The 16,235-nt window shown below is 34.8% G+C and overlaps 1 protein-coding gene across 1 annotated transcript in view; it reads right to left on the reverse strand.

Annotated features, from left to right (window-relative positions):
- IFT80 (intraflagellar transport 80) overlaps positions 1-16,235 on the reverse strand; it is a 107,161-nt gene that overhangs the window by 64,803 nt on the left and 26,123 nt on the right. The window contains exons 5-8 of the mRNA XM_081802628.1: positions 15,169-15,237; positions 7,803-7,912; positions 1,840-1,929; positions 753-890 (exon numbers count right to left, since the gene is read on the reverse strand). Of these exons, the coding sequence (XP_081658754.1) occupies positions 753-890; positions 1,840-1,929; positions 7,803-7,912; positions 15,169-15,237 (407 nt within the window). The remainder of the gene's footprint in view (positions 1-752; positions 891-1,839; positions 1,930-7,802; positions 7,913-15,168; positions 15,238-16,235) is intronic.

Below are 16,235 nucleotides of genomic sequence, written 5' to 3' on the forward strand. Positions count from 1 at the left end.
TGCTGCTGAGCTTGGCTGTTTGTCTAGGTTCTAAACAGAATTTGTACAAGGAAGGGTATACTCTCTTGTGAGGAAAAAGTCCCCCATGTATTCAAACATGAATTCTTTTTTTTTTTTTTTTTCTTAAAGATTTCATCCATTCATTCATGAGAGACAGAGAGAGAGAGAGAGAGAGGCAGAGGGAGAAGCAGGCTCCCAAGGAGCAGGGAGCCCGATGCGGGACTCGATCCCAGGACCCTGAGATCATGACCCGAGCCGAAGGCAGACGCCCAACCATCTGAGCCACCCAGGCGCCCTCAAACATGAATTCTTGACAAAAACCCAACTCCTTTGGTTTTAAAATGATCATTTTTCAAATTTACTATTAATTCCATGCCAAAAACATGCAACTAAAATTTCTATATGAAACATACTGACAGTGAAAAAAAAGTTTAAAAACTGAACTCTCCGTATTGGCTGGGTATAAATTTTAATACTTTAACTACTTCACCATCTTCTACAATCATGCTTAAAATCAGTATTTCCAGAAAGACAAATAATAGAGAATGTACCCATTCTTCAGATTCAACTTAAAGAGTTTATATGGTCCCATAAATCTGGAATTGATTGAACCAATATATTCAGAAGACAAACCAGAAAGATGCAGTCAAATGCATTCATTGAAAATATTTTTTAAAGATTGAGAACCAGGTGTGTTGTACATAACCACATTTATGACAGCACATCTGTGATGGTTCACCATTATAACTTACCCCAGTTTTATCACACAAGCGTAAAGTATGAAACGATCCAACAGCAAATAACTCTCCATCTGGAGCCCAGGCAACTGAGGTAATAGGATGCTCATGAGGTTGTGAATTGTACAGAAGGCGGCCATAACTATCCCATACCTAAAAAAGCAAATTTTAAAAAATCTTTTATAACAGTCACCACATTATTACAAAGAAGTTTGTCCTAATGGTAAGGTATCGATTAAAGATTTAGAAATCATCACTTTATTACAGTAGTAATTAAATGTCTTTACTATCACACAAGGCGGAAAAGCTATATTCTTTAAATCCTAAATATCTCAAAAAATTTTATAACATGTGATAATTTTCCAATTTCACTAAATCCTTGGTTAATCATATAGCCTACACATTTTGAATCCTTTTAAATTTAACAATAAATTTTGAAATGTTCAGTTTTTTGCTTAAATTTTTTTGCTCAGTAAGTGCTCTATCAACTTTCCCTAAAAGTATTTATTTCAACTAAATTTCCTCTAACTCCAGTTACACTGAATCTTATTTTCAGTATAAATTATTTTGGTCTGAAGCTGAACAATGTTTAATAAACCAGTAAGATTGATTTTTAAAACTTCACTTGAGTTGATTTAAATAACCAGTAAAACTAGGAGTTTTATTTATGTTGCTACTCATTAAATCAAATTCTATACGTCAGTGAGATAGGTCAATGAGAAAGTCAACACTTTAAAATACCACTTAAGGGACACCTGGGTGGCTCAGTCGTTAAGCGTCTGCCTTCAGCTCAGGTCATGATCCCAGGGTCCTGAGATCAAGCCCCGCATCAGGCTCCCTGCTCGGCAGGAGGCCTGCTTCTCCCTCTCCCACTCCCCCTGCTTGTGTTACCTCTCTCACTGTCTCTCTCTCTGTCAAATAAATAAATAAAATCTTTAATAAAATAAAATACCACTTAAAATTATAAAATAACAATTTGCTAAATTATTAGAGCTAAAAAACACAGCTAAAGTAAAGGACTAAAAGAATATTCTTATTTGCTAAACACTTTTCACCTAAATTTAATTCTTTCAACCAGGTGATAAATTCAAAAATCACATACCTTATATTTACAGTCCTCACCAGCAGACAAAATCAGATCATTGACAGAGTTCCAATCTACTTTTAGAATAATGCCATCATGAGCTTTCCACTATGAGAAAAAGTAAGATATTAATTATAATTTCAAGAGCACTAAAAAGTTTTTATTTTTATTTATTTTTTTATTTTTTTAAGAAAAGACATTTTGCCTCTCTAATGATTCTCTTGTTCTGTCTTTGGAGATTCCTATCTTCCTTTGATAGTTGTTATGCATAACCTCATTTGCTTGTTTCATTTCTGATTTAAAGTAATGAAAACACTTAGCATTATGACATCCGCTATATAGCTTACCTCCTTATAAATCTCAATTGCCTGGATTCCAGATGGAAAATCTCTTGCTATTGAACTATTCCAAGCTTGACGTGTGTGTGTGATAACACTGGATTGAATCCAAATCTTGCTCTCTTTTATACAGTTGATTCAATTAAAGATAATGCCTTCATTCTTATTTACTAATTCTTTTCTTTTTTTAAAACTTTGATTATATGACCATCTTCTTTAGTACTCTATTCATTCTCTTCTGCATATTTTCCTAAGCCTCATTCTCTTTACCTTCATGTCTCTAGTCACTGAACTATATAAGAAACCTCTGCATATAACCTCTGTTACCATATAACAGAAGGATGTTTTCCACAGATATGTACATATTCTATACATATATATAGAATGCATACATATATGTCACCCAGAAATTGATAATCTAGAAAGTAAGCATGGATCCCTTCTTGCTCTTAAATACAATCAATTCATGTGCCCATTTATCACATGAGTTTTACCATGTTTAGGGAGAGTAATATAACTGAAAAAGAATTAATTTTCCTTGAAGACCATAGGTACATTTTAATGTCTGAGCCAATTAACTTCAGATCAAAGAGTAACTGATGTTAAGGGCTCTCTCTCTATAGACCATTCCCAACTATTGTTCCTTCTTTTTTTTCTTTCAAGATTTTATTTAAATTCAATTTAGTTAACAGATAGTGTAGTATTAGTTTCAGGGCAGAATTTAGTGATTCATCAGTTGCATATAACACCCAGCACTCATTACATCAAGCGCCCTCCTTAATAACCATCACCCAATTACCCATCTTCCCACCCACCTCCCCTCCAGCAACCCTCAATTTGTTCCCTATAGTTAAGAGTCTCTTATGGTTTACCTCCTTCTCTGTTTTTATCTTATTTTTCCTTCCCTTTTCCTATGTTCACCTATTTTGTTTCTTAAATTCCACATATGAATGAAATCATATGGTATTTGTCTTTCTCTGACTGACTCATTTCACTTAGCATAATACCCTCTAGTTCCATCCATGTCATTGCAAATGGCAAGATTTCACTCTTTTCAATGGTAATATTCCACTGTGTATATACATACATCTTCTTTATCCATTCATCAGTCGGCAGACATTTGGGGTCTTTCCATATTTTGGCTATTGTGGACATTGTTGCTATAAACATTGGGGTGCATGTGCCCCTTTGAATCACTATGTTTGTATCCTTTGGATAAATACCCAGTAGTGCAATTGCTGGGACATAGGGTGGTTGTATTTTTAACTTTTTTAGGAACCTCCATACTGTTTTCCAGAGTGGCTGCATCAGCTTGCATTCCCACCAAGTGTAAGAGGGTTCCCCTTTCTCCACATCTTCACCAACATCTGTTGTTTACTGAGTTGTTCATTTTAGCCATTCTGACCAGTGTGAGGTGGTATCTCATTGAGGTTTTGAACTGTATTTCCCTGATGCCGAGTGATGTTGAGCATCTTTTCATGTGTCTGTTGGCCATTTGGATGTCTTTTTTGCAGAAATGTCTGTTCGTGTCTTCTGCCCATTTCTTAATTGGATTATTTGTTCTTTGAGTGTTGAGTTTGAGAAGTTCTTTATAGATTTTGGATACTAGCCCTTTATCTGATATGTCATTTGCAAATATCTTCTCCCATTCTGTCGGTTGTCTTTTGGTTTTGTTGACTGTTTCCTTTGCTATGCAAAAGCTTTTTAACTTTTTTTTTCAAGATTTTATTTATTTATTTGACAGAGAGAGACACAGAGAGGGAACACAAGCAGGGGGAGTGGGAGAGGGAGAAGCAGGCTTCTGACAGAGCAGGGAGCCGGATGCGGGGCTCAATCCCAGGGCCCCGGGACCATGACCCCAGCCGAAGGCAGACGCCTAATGACTGAGCCACCCAGGCACCCCAAAAGCTTTTTATCTTGACGAAGTCCCAATAGTTCATTTTGCTTTTGTTTCCCTTGCCTCCAGGAACATGTCTAGTAAGAAGTTGCTGTGGCCGAAGTCAAAGAGGTTGCTGCCCATGTTCTCCTCTAGGATTTTGATGGATTCCTGTCTCATATTTAGGTCTCTCATCCATTTTTAATTTATCTTTGTGTATGGTGTAAGAAAGTGGTCCAGTTTCATTCTTTTGCATGTTGTTGTCCAATTTTCCCAACACCATTTGTTGAAGAGACTGCCTTTTTTCCATTGGATATTCTTTCCTGCTTTGTTGAAGATTAATTGACTATAGAGTTGAGGGTCCATTTCTGGGTTCTCTATTCTGTTCCATTGATCTATGTGTCTGTTTTTGTGCCAGTACCATACTGTCTTGATGATGACAGCTTTGTAATAGAGCTTGAAGTCTGGGATTGTGATGCCTCCAGCTTTGGTTTTCTTTTTCAACATTTTGGCTTTTCAAGGTCCTTTGTGGTTCCCTACAAATTTTAGAATTGTTTGTTCTAGCTCTGTGAAAAATGCTGGTGTTATTCTGACAGAGATTGCAATGAATGTGTAGATTACTTCGGGTAGTATAGACATTTTAACAATATTTGTTTTTCCAATCCATGAGCATGGAATGTTTCTCTATTTCTTATGTCTCCCTCAATTTCTTTCATAAGTGTTCTATAGTTTTCAGAGTACAGATCTTTTATCTCTTTGGTTAGGTTTATTCCTAGGTATTTTATGGTTTTTGGTGCAATTGTAAATGGGATTGACTCCTTGATTTCTCTTTCTGCTGCTTCATTATTGGTGTATAGAAATGCAACAAACTTCTGTGCATTGATTTTATATCCTGCGACTTTGCTGAATTCTTGTATCAGTTCTAGCAATTTTTTGGTGGAGTCTTTCAGGTTTTCTACATAGAGTATCATGTCATCTATAAAGAGTGAAAGTTTGACTTCTTCCTTGCTGATTTGGATGCCTTTTATTTCTTTTTATTGTCTGTTTGCTGAGGCAAGGACTTCCAGTACTATGTTGAACAACAGTCCATCCTATTGTTCTTAATGTACACAGTAAAATATTAAATTAGGGTCAAATAAGCTCTAAGAATAAGCAGTAATTGGGGCGCCTGGGTGGCTCAGCCGTTAAGCGTCTGCCTTCGGCTCAGGTCATGATCCCAGGGTCCTGGGATCGAGCCCCACATCGGGCTCCCTGCTCGGCGGGAAGTCTGCTTCTCCCTCTCCCACTCCCCCTGCTTGTGTTCCCTCTCTCACTGTGTCTCTCTCTGTCAAATAAATAAATAAAATCTTGAAAAAAAAAGAAAAAAAAAGTTTAAGAATAAGCAGTAATTCATAGCTTGTTTTATTCAAGATATATAAAAATATGTACTCTCAGAAACAAATGTTTTGATAATATCCTTCAAAAGCATTAATTCACACAATTTACTGCCAAATTAATACAAATGTCCTGAAATAAACTGCAAGGATAAAAATAATTCATAGACACAGATATGGGTATATATAGGTACACATACACAGAGATTCTCAAGAGCCTCATTTCAAAGCTACAAAAATTAATTTTTGCATATTCAAAAGTTAAGAAAAAATATGATTTAAACTTTCTGTATACTATGATTTAGGATTATCAGTTTATATATTACACATATTTGTATACTACACATAAGGCATAGACAGTTTTCAATTATTTCTCAATTAACCGGGCATTTTGTGAAATTCCTTTGACAACAAGCTCCTTGAGGGCAGGAACTATGTTCTGTTTCACTCTGAGTTACCTCACACATGGCGTAGTATCTGGTATATAGTATGTATGCACTACATTTTCACTGAATGAATAAATAAACAGAAGTCTCCTCACTATAAAACCAAGTTCTGGGTCTCTAGAAGAGTCCCTAGAGCTTTTAAGGGAAATCAGGTGTATACTTTTAAACTGTATTCTACAAGCAAGAATTAAGTGTTTCTTTTTGTGGACAATCTAAATTTGAATATATGTTTATGCCCAAGGAAAACTGCTGCAGCTTTAGTTTACGAAGAGAAAAAAAAAAGAAAATTTGCATTAAGTTACTAATTATACTTTAACTCCTCTTCCACTCTAGCTGAATTTTGGCAATGGATACTTTTCTTTCCCTCCGCTATGTGCTGGCCCAAAGATTCTACTAAACCACTAAACTATAATTTACCAATGGTAATATATAGTATCTTTCTGACTTTCATTTATATAAGCCTAATTACAGGTATCTCAATAAATCATGTAACTATAAACCAAAAGATTCATCTTGCCTGTTTTTGCTGTATAATTTTAAAGCAGATTTTTGTAGTTTAAGTAGCATGGAAGGACTTTGACTAAAGGCAGGCAGAACTAGTTCTCTTTTGCAGCTTCTTTCATTTGCCCAAATTCTTTACCTTAGCTGCCTAAGAGCAAGCAAGGACTTGTATCTTCTATTTCTTTTTTGTACCATGGTTCTTAGCAGAGTGTTCTGCATGCAGTAAAAATGTAAATGCATGTTGACTTTATGAAATATATATATCATAATCTACATAGAAGTTAAAATTATGGAAACTCAATGTCATTTCTATTTCCTCACTCCCCAAAATCTATACGTACTTAACTGTTAAATCTGATGCTCTTAAAACACGTTTATACCATTGTAGCTGCTCAATCTCCAACACCAAATCCCTTACTTAGGACCCAGTCATTCTACATCTTTTTTCCAGCCTCCTTGGCTCTAATTTAATAAGGGCTGACTAAAAGGTAGAGATGACATAATAACTCACACAGTAACATCTATAGTAACAACTACTCTATATTGAGTGCTTACAGTATGCATTCAATATGCTTATTGTATAGTCTGTCTTATGCACTTTGCAATTTAACTCATTTAATCCTCACAACAATCCTATAAGTAGGTATTAGCATCACAACTAAGATGAGAAAGCTGAGAATCAGATATTTTTTAACTTGCCTACAGTTACATTTAGGTAAATAAGTGAACATCTGAAACCAGGTGACTAAGTATGAAGCCTGTATTTTTATTATCCACACTATACTGTGTCATTATCAAAATATGAAGAAAATGACTCTGCCTTTTAACACTGAAATCAAACATCAAAATCCTGAATATAGGCTTAAAGGTTTTCCATTAATTTGTCCTACTCTGACCTGTCTTAACTGTCACCCTTGTTCTGCTTCTATATATTTGGTAAAATTATATACACCTAACTTGTTCTAAACATTACACTGATGACCCCTCCACTCTAAAAATACTAAAAGAATGCTAAGGTTTTAGAGAAAGCTTAAGTGTATTGAATAAATGATGTTGAAGAGGAGGATGCTAGTTATAATGATAAGAAACACAGTCTAAACAAGCTTTTAAAGTTTTATGATTTTGTCCTGTTTTGTCTCAAATCTATACATCTGAGGCTGACTCTGCTAAATTTAAAGATGCTTATCATGCCAAATCATGTGACAATTTAGTAACTCAAAACACATTTATGATTTACTGGTATAATGTAAGTTGGAATAAGGAGGAAGTGAACCTTGTTAGAAATATAACCAGATATCCCCTATTCTGTAATACAGGCTAATAAAAACACACACTTAAAAGCCTCAGACAAAAAGACCACCCAGAAGAAAGAGACTCCTAAGAAAGTGACCTCTCACTTAGCAGTCCAACAGATCCTGATAACAATTTGCAAATGCCTGAGAAGTACCTGTAAAACTTTAGCATTTGGTTGAAGAGGTTTAATGATCAGCTGCTTGCCTGCTGTGTAAAGAACCTTTTCTGAATCAGGGCCCCACGCTACTGAATATACTGGTGTTCCTGTAAAAAGGAAAAGAAAAAAAAAAAAAACCCAAGAGATTTTCATTATTATGCCTTATAATAAGAGAGATAGTTAAGAGGACCAAAAAAGCAATGTGGAGTGTCATTTCATTTCCTTCTTATTCAATGGCCCTTTCAAATTGGAGCATAGCCTGATACTGAAACACAGACTGAATTAATACTGACCATTGAAAATCTACTGTAAGCAACTGAAACACTGTTTTTAACTAATTTTGATCTTGCTTAGAAAATATGATGGGAGCTTTTAGGAATTCAATATAGTACGCTATTGAAATATAGCATACATATAAATATATATATCTAATATACATATAGCATATATAAAATAAATATACCTCATTATTTTAAGATATAAAGTATCAGAAAAGTCATAATTTATCATTTCCCACCAACAGCAATCAGTGCTTAAACTGACTCAATACATAAGTTGACTTAAATTTTCCATATAAAAATATACATGGTATATTTACCTTATTGATTAATTCCCATTCCTGAGGCTACTACAGGAAATAAAGCTACCACTCACCTGCTGCTTAAGCAGTTCTCTAATGGACAGAAATCACCCTACCCCAAAATGATCTATCCCTCCTATCTATGAATTTATAAATGGCAAATTAAATATCAGATTAGGGAAAGTTCTGCTATCTATCAAGTGTGGCTTTGGCCTGAAAGCTAGGCTACGAAGGGTTCAGATATCCCATAACCAGGATGAAGTTGACTTAACACTTTCAGGGGAAAAGTACATTTGACTTATGTACCATTCTATAAACTACTTTAAATTTCACACTGTTTTCAATTTCTTAGGATAGGAATGTATTTTTTAACTCAATGACTTTCTACATTATTTAATATCTTCTGGAAGGCTGTACTTTATTTGAACCTAGTTTTTAAAAAATGAATATTATACCTATTGAAAGCATTAAATAATCTGTATTCCACTGTCTGACCCAGTTACCATCCATTAGGAAAGTGAATCAAGGTTATACAATTAATCTATGAAATATCAACCCATTTATATTTCTAAAACTGCTTTCAAAAATTGTCTAGAACTCCTAAGTCAGACTGCTGCAGCAGTTGACTTTCTGTGAATGAATAAGACATTCTTAGTAAAATGAAATCTGAATCTGAGGATTTATGGGTAATCAATAAGATTTCATTGTTCATTTAAATGGGAAACCCAACTGGTGCTAATCAACAGGGAGTAATCAGTAATCAACAGGGAGTAAATTTCAGGAAGATAAAGGCTTGTGTTCGAGTGGCACCCTACTTCTTTCATGCCATTTTCTTCCCAATCAGAATATAATTCAGTTGTGAGCAAATCTCAGCTGTTTAAGGGATTTAAAATTCTAGCTTACAACAGACCTAGTACAAAAAAACCCTGAAGCATGCCTTTCATGATTTAGGTTAGATATCATATTGGGTCTAAATATGCTATTCAATGACATCTAGGATTGTTCTGTATCAGAGGAACTCACAAATGGCCAACCTCATTCAGAAGGCACTTCTTCTGTTCTTGGTAAGTACATTATCTTGGAATATTCTCTGGAAGTAGCCAGGAGCTGACCTGGATTTCACAAGTAAATTGCCAAACAGGATACAACTCTAATAAACTCCCCAGAAAATGTAAATCAAAATTTCAGATATTTCAAATGTGGTTCTTGATGAGTACAGGAAGGGAATAGAGGCTGAATGCTTTTTTGATAGGGTGGTGGAGTTATAGGTATCTTCTTTATTTCCATTATTATAAGTTGTAATTATTGTGAAAAAAAGTAAATTAATATATTTTAATTAAAGACTATCAAATCATCATGAATACAATGAGTAAAATTACACTTTCCTGGGGTGTACATTAAAGGATGACAAACATCTACCCCCAAGGAAATAATTCAGTAAATACAACTCCCATTGAGTTATACAGGATGTGACTCTAGCCCTTTAGTTGTGGTAAAAGGCACAGTTGGGGTATAGGATGAGGAGTTAGGGACGCTTTTGTCCTCTTTAACATTGAATTTGTGGCCTCATTAAGTCAGCTGTGCACCATTTCCTTGCTTATAAACCTTATAAATCTTCAGAATACTTATCTTCCCTGTTGGGACTTGGGAGTTTATTCATTTCTTGATTATAAAATATTTTTAAACCATAATAATGTTAAAAAAACAGATATAAGAACTTAGAGTATAAAACAAAATAGGATTATAGAGGAAAAGTTAAGTAATTCCTTTGCTATAACATGTGGCTTTTAACTATGGGGTTACGAGAGATAAGATAAATAGCTAAGTCTCATTAGTTCAATCTTCCTAACCACTAATATTTAAAATGGATATAACATCAAGAACTAAGAGAAGTTTTCATTATATTCATCTCTTATATTTATAATAAAATGTTAAGTGTAAAACTACTGTATATATGAATGTTTTCTTTTCCAAAAGGAGATATACTACACAACTTCCAATTTGAGTAGTTCTGATGAACATCATTACTGAAGTGGAAAAATTAGCTTCATAAAGAAAATAATGATTTTTATTATGATGAAATCCATCCCACTTGCATTTCAAACAAACCTGTAATATTTAAAATATTTTTTTTAAAACATGCTTATTAAAGCATTGAATTACTCTCAGTGCTACACTTCACTTTGCAAACTCAGTATGAAAATAACAACTATAGCCTTCAGGTTAAACAAGTTTTCAACAAAAAGTTTAGCAAATTATGTGATGTTATTAATTCTAACACTAACCCAAAAAAATGGACAAAAAATAAAAGTAGTTTCATAATAATTAAATAATTTCTTGCCTTTTATATTGGGAATTTTTATTTATGTTCCATTTCAGTTAAGACATTCAAAAATATCTTGTTTTTCTGACTTTGTACACTAAGATCATGTGACCTTTTTGACATTTTTTAAGAAACCACATGCACCTGGGGTTGTGTTAAATGTCAGACCCTTATCTCTCTGTAAAACAAATTATCTAAATTCTTTCAACCTGTTGAAGGCATTTTAAACCACAGAAGAGGAGACAAAAATGTATTTCGATTGTTTTAAGGAAGTACATGGTCAAATATACCATGTTTTTCACACTCATACTAAAAAGTAGCCCCTAAAAATGTTTTTGCATGTTTTAAGAATGCTTTTGAAACAAACTCTTCACTATTACAATGAAGTATTAGCTATCTTTGCCTTGAATGCAATATAAGTCTACATTGGGTGAATATAAGTAAAGTACTTAGAGCAGAGTCTGATACTATACAATCACTATCTATTACCTACTACTACTAGAAATTACTTTGTAATGCAATAAGCAACCAGTTGTTTATTGTGTTGTTCATGATAGGAGGAACTCAATTTTTTTTGGTTGACAAATCATCAAGAATTAAAAAACCAAGAATTATTTCCCTTTTATTCTATTTGTAGGGACATATATTAACAGTAAGCAATCAAGTGGGATTTATTCCACAAAAAAGCAACTCTGATTGTATCTGTCACTCGGTTAGTAAAGAGAAAAAGCTTAAATGAATGCATTTGTATCATTAGTTTCTATTCTCAGACACTTTTCCCTTGGGGATCGCAACTTACCCTATAGCTTCACCTTTCACCTTTCTATAACTGACTCTCACATTAATATTTCAGCCTTTACCTCTGAACCCTAACACAATATTTCCACTTGCACCAAAGACTTCAGACTCTACACATTCAAAACTATCATCCCTCTACACATATCCCCTCATTTATTCTTCTCTCTGAATTCTTTACCTCTTACAGGATATTCATTCCTGTCAGCCACTAAGAACTATTCACTTTTTTTCAACTATCATCACTGTCTCTGTCCAAATCTCAATACACACTAGCATAGAACATTCCAATAACCTCCTTACTGGTCACCCCCATTTTTTTCATTTTATTTTTTTGTTACTATTTTTAATTTTTTTGAGTGTATCTGACACTCAATATTACATTAGTTTCAGGTGTACAACACAGTAATTCCATTTCTCTATACACTATGCTATGTTCACCACAAGTGTAGCTGCCATCTGTCATTGTACAACACTATTAAAATATCATTACCTATATTCCCTGTGCTGTGCCTTGTATTCCCGTGACTCATTCATTCCATAACTGGAAGCCTACATTTCCCACTCCCCTTCAACCATTTTGCCCATCCCCGTATCCCCTTTCCTCTAGCAACCATCAGTTTATTCTGTATATTTATAGGTCAGATTCTGCTTTTTGCTTATTCTTTTGTTTTGTTTTTAGATTCCACATATGAGTGAAATCATATGGTATTTGTCCTTCTCTGACTTACCTCACTTAACATAATACCCTCTGGGTCCATCCATGTTGTCTCAAGTGAAATGACCTCATCCATTTTTTATGGCTGCATAATATTCCATTGTACATTTTTACCACATTTTCTTTACCCATTCATCTATTGACGGACACTTAGGTTCCTTCTATATCTTGACTATTGTAAACAATGCTGCAGTAAACAGGGATGCATATACCTTTCTGAATTAGTGTTTTCATTTTCTTTGGGTAAATACCCAGTAGTAGAATTACTGGATCATATGGTATTTCTGTTTTTAAGAGGAACCTCCATACTATTTTCCACAGTGGCTGTACTAACTTACATTCCACCATCAGTGCATGAGGATTCCTTGTTCTCCACATCTTCACACCACAACTTGTTGTTTTTTTCTTTTTTCTTTTAGCCATTCTGACAGGCGGTTTTGAATTGCATTTCCCTGATGGTCAATGATGTTGAGATCTTTTCATGTGTCTGTTGCTGGTCACCCCATTTAATCTATTTCTTTTAATTTATCCTATATATTACTGCTAAGTTTATGTTCCTAAGAAATAGTCTTTATCTCTTATTCTTCTGCTTATTTTTTTAAGGTTTGGTATGCTCATAGAATAAAATCAAAACCTCTTCATTTAGCATCCAACACTATCAATGTCTTGGTCCCTCTGGATATACAGCCTCATACAGCCTACCCTCTGGCCCAAGGGGTCTGCTCCCATTCACCTGATTTCCATGCCTTACGCTGTTTGCCCCTATGCCTTTGATCACCTAACTTCCTCCACAGGATCACCTAACTTCCTCCATTGCCAACAAGCCCATTTCCTTCCCTAATTTCTTTATCCTTCAAAGCTCAATCTAAAGATATTCCAAGGGCATTTGGGTGGCTCAGTCAGTTGAGCGTCCAACCCCTGGTTTCGGCTCAGGTCATGATCTCAGGGTTGTGAGATCAAGCCCCACATCAGGCTCTGTGCTGGGCGTGAACTTTGCTTAAGATTCATTCTCTCCTTCTCCCTCTGCCCTTCCCTGAAACCCCCCCTAAAAGAAAATATAAAAATTCCGATATTTGCCAGGAAGCCTTTCTGATACTTTCTTTCCCCCCAAAGTGATAATCTCTGCTTTCCTGTCCTCTCACAGCATCTTATAATAACAAAAACATCCTGCCTATGCTACAGTTATTTACATTTCCAGTTCACCTCCTTTACTAAATTCATTATAGACAGGTTCCATTTTTGTCATTCCATTCTTCCATTTGAATATAATGTGGGGGAAATGTCCTCAAAGGTTTGCAGTATTACTCTATTCCAATTTTAGCCTATAATTAAAATATACAACATAACACAATTTAACCTATAATTAAAATACACAATACTTAATTATAATTATCCCTGGTCCATATATTATGTTTCTCTAATAAGGATAAATAACTCCTCAAAGGTCCCAGTAAGAATTGTTTTTAAACTAAATCAAATTTTTCAAAATAAAACCAACTGGGATTAATGCTTCTTCTGTATTAGAGGAGGTGATGACCATGACTTTTTCTATCTATATATCCATCTCCAATCATTAAGAAATGAATTAAGGGAGTGCTTCAAATATTAACCTCAGGAGATAACCACTACCAGGTATTTATGGTTACCTAGATAACCACTACCTAGTATTTATGGTTACCCTTTGTTAAAATTTGGTTAATGGGTAGCTAAAGAAATGTAACTATTTTAACACTATCCTCAGAGTAAACGTGACTTAAAAATGAAATCTGGGGGCTCCTGGGTGGCTCAGTCGTTAAGCATCTGCTTCAGCTCAGGTCATGATCCCAGGGTCCTGGGATCAAGCCCCACATCAGGCTCCTCGCTCTGCGGGGAGTCTGCTTCTCCCTCTCCCTCTGCCTGCCATTTCCCCTACTTGTGTGCTCTCTCTCTCTCTGTCAAATAAATAAATAAAATATTAAAAAAAAATTTTTAAATGAAATCTGGACATTTGGAAGTCAGTTACCAGAGATGCTTCACAATATAACTTTATTATATATTTCTCAAGAATAGTCTGCTACCTGTCTTTGAAGATCAGCTGATACATGTTCAGTTCAACATGAAAACTGCTTTACTATTTCTAGGTAAAATCTAATTAGGAAAATAAATCTGCTGTACACACACAGAAGAAAAAATCATATGTAATCTAAATCCTGACAGGAATGACCACTGAACTGACTTTATGGGCACTTCTTTCCAATTAACATGGAAAACTGAGATGCTACTCTAAGCAGCTGCAGCTTACCAAGTTTTGGACCATCAGGGTATCTGTTCCCCTACATTAGTATGGATATCAAATGTAAAATACAATTTAGAAAGGATGATAATATTATGAGGTTATTAGGACTTTTAAAGTAAGGAGTTACTCCTAATGTTTCCATTACTATTATTTACTTAACTAGACACCCAATCCTATTCCAGATAGTATATGCTCGTAAGGATTCAGAATTATTTTTAAAAGAATCATCAGCCTTTAACTGCATTTATATAGACTCACTAAAAAAGAAAAAGCCCTTGAGTGTTTCTTATATTTCTTGGCTCAAATAATACAGTTACCATGGCCTATCAGGCAACATGGAAAGTAAGAGTATAAATAGAAATAAGAGATTTCTGCCTCAGTTGGTTAAGCATCCAACTCTTGATTTCAGCTCAGGTCATGATCTCCAGGACGTGAGATCAAGTCCTGCACTGGGCTCCCCACTCCCAGTGGAGTCTGCTTGGGATTCTCTCCTTCGCCCTCTCCCCTCCCCCGACCAACTCATGTGCGTTCTCTCTCTCAAATAAATAAATAAATAAAATCTTTAAAAAAATAAGAGATTTCAGGCTTTGAACCTTACCTAAATCAGTCTTAGGAACTATAATAGTTTTTAAAGGGAACTATTAAGGTATCTTAATTGACTAATAAACGTACCTTGCTGAGCTAAAGTTGATCTCAGCATCCCAGTCTTTGACCAGATTTTTATTTGTCCATCTTCTCCAACTATAAAGAGAAAAAATAATTGATATTTTTATCTATAGGAAATAAATTTAAACATTAAATTTGTATATAAAATCAGTATATCTATATTAACACATATCTAAAATTCAGACACAATTTACTCATTAAATGACAGTGCTTCATAACTGTAAAATTTAATTGCAATTACTTTGAAAAAATTCTATCAGAGTAGCCTAATTTCCATGCCAAAAATTTTTATTTTTTCCTTTAATCTCAGAAGACTTATGAGTATATTATTCAAATAATGCTTTCATTTTCACTGAAATCTCCATCCTAGAATTCTAAGACAAGTGCTTTCAGTGCAATAAGAAGAGTTGCAGGCAAACTCCAGTGAGTTGGGGACTGAATGGAGTGAAGTAGTAGACTTTTCTTTGAACAGCTTGCCTAAAAGAAGAAAGAAAGAAAGAATTCTCTAGAGAGAATCATTTGTTAAAGGCAGGATTTTTATTTTCTCAATTTTCAAGATGGATGACATGTGAACACATTTATATGCTAAAAAAGAAACGAATGGAAAAGGACAAGTTGAAAAAATAGGCAGGAGAGGAAACAACTCACTGAAAAAAGTCCTAAAGAAAGCCCAGGGGATAGGTAGGTAGTTTGATTACATATCCATAAACTTGTTGTTACTCTTCCTTTTGATAGGTGGAGCTTAATTTCTCTCTTCTTTGGGCTATCCTTAGTGACTTGCTTCTAATAGAATATGGTAGAAATGATGGAGTATGACTTCCAAGGGTGGGTCATAAAATATATTGTAGCTACCATCTTTCTCTGTCTTGGATCACTCCCTTATGAGGCCTGCTGTTATGTTGTTAGAACATTCAAGCAGCCCTATGAAGAAACCCGTGTGGTGGGGAACTAAGGCCTCCTTCAAAGCTCAATCTAAAAATATTCCAAGAGCATATGAGTGAGCCATCTTGGAAGGAGAACCTCCAGCCCCAATCAAGCCTTCACATGACTGCAGCCCTATCCAACATCTTGAG

The sequence above is a fragment of the Leptonychotes weddellii genome, chromosome 1 (genome assembly GCF_054177405.1).
Source record: "Leptonychotes weddellii isolate Sample4059 chromosome 1, ASM5417740v2, whole genome shotgun sequence".
Lineage (NCBI taxonomy): Eukaryota > Metazoa > Chordata > Mammalia > Carnivora > Phocidae > Leptonychotes > Leptonychotes weddellii.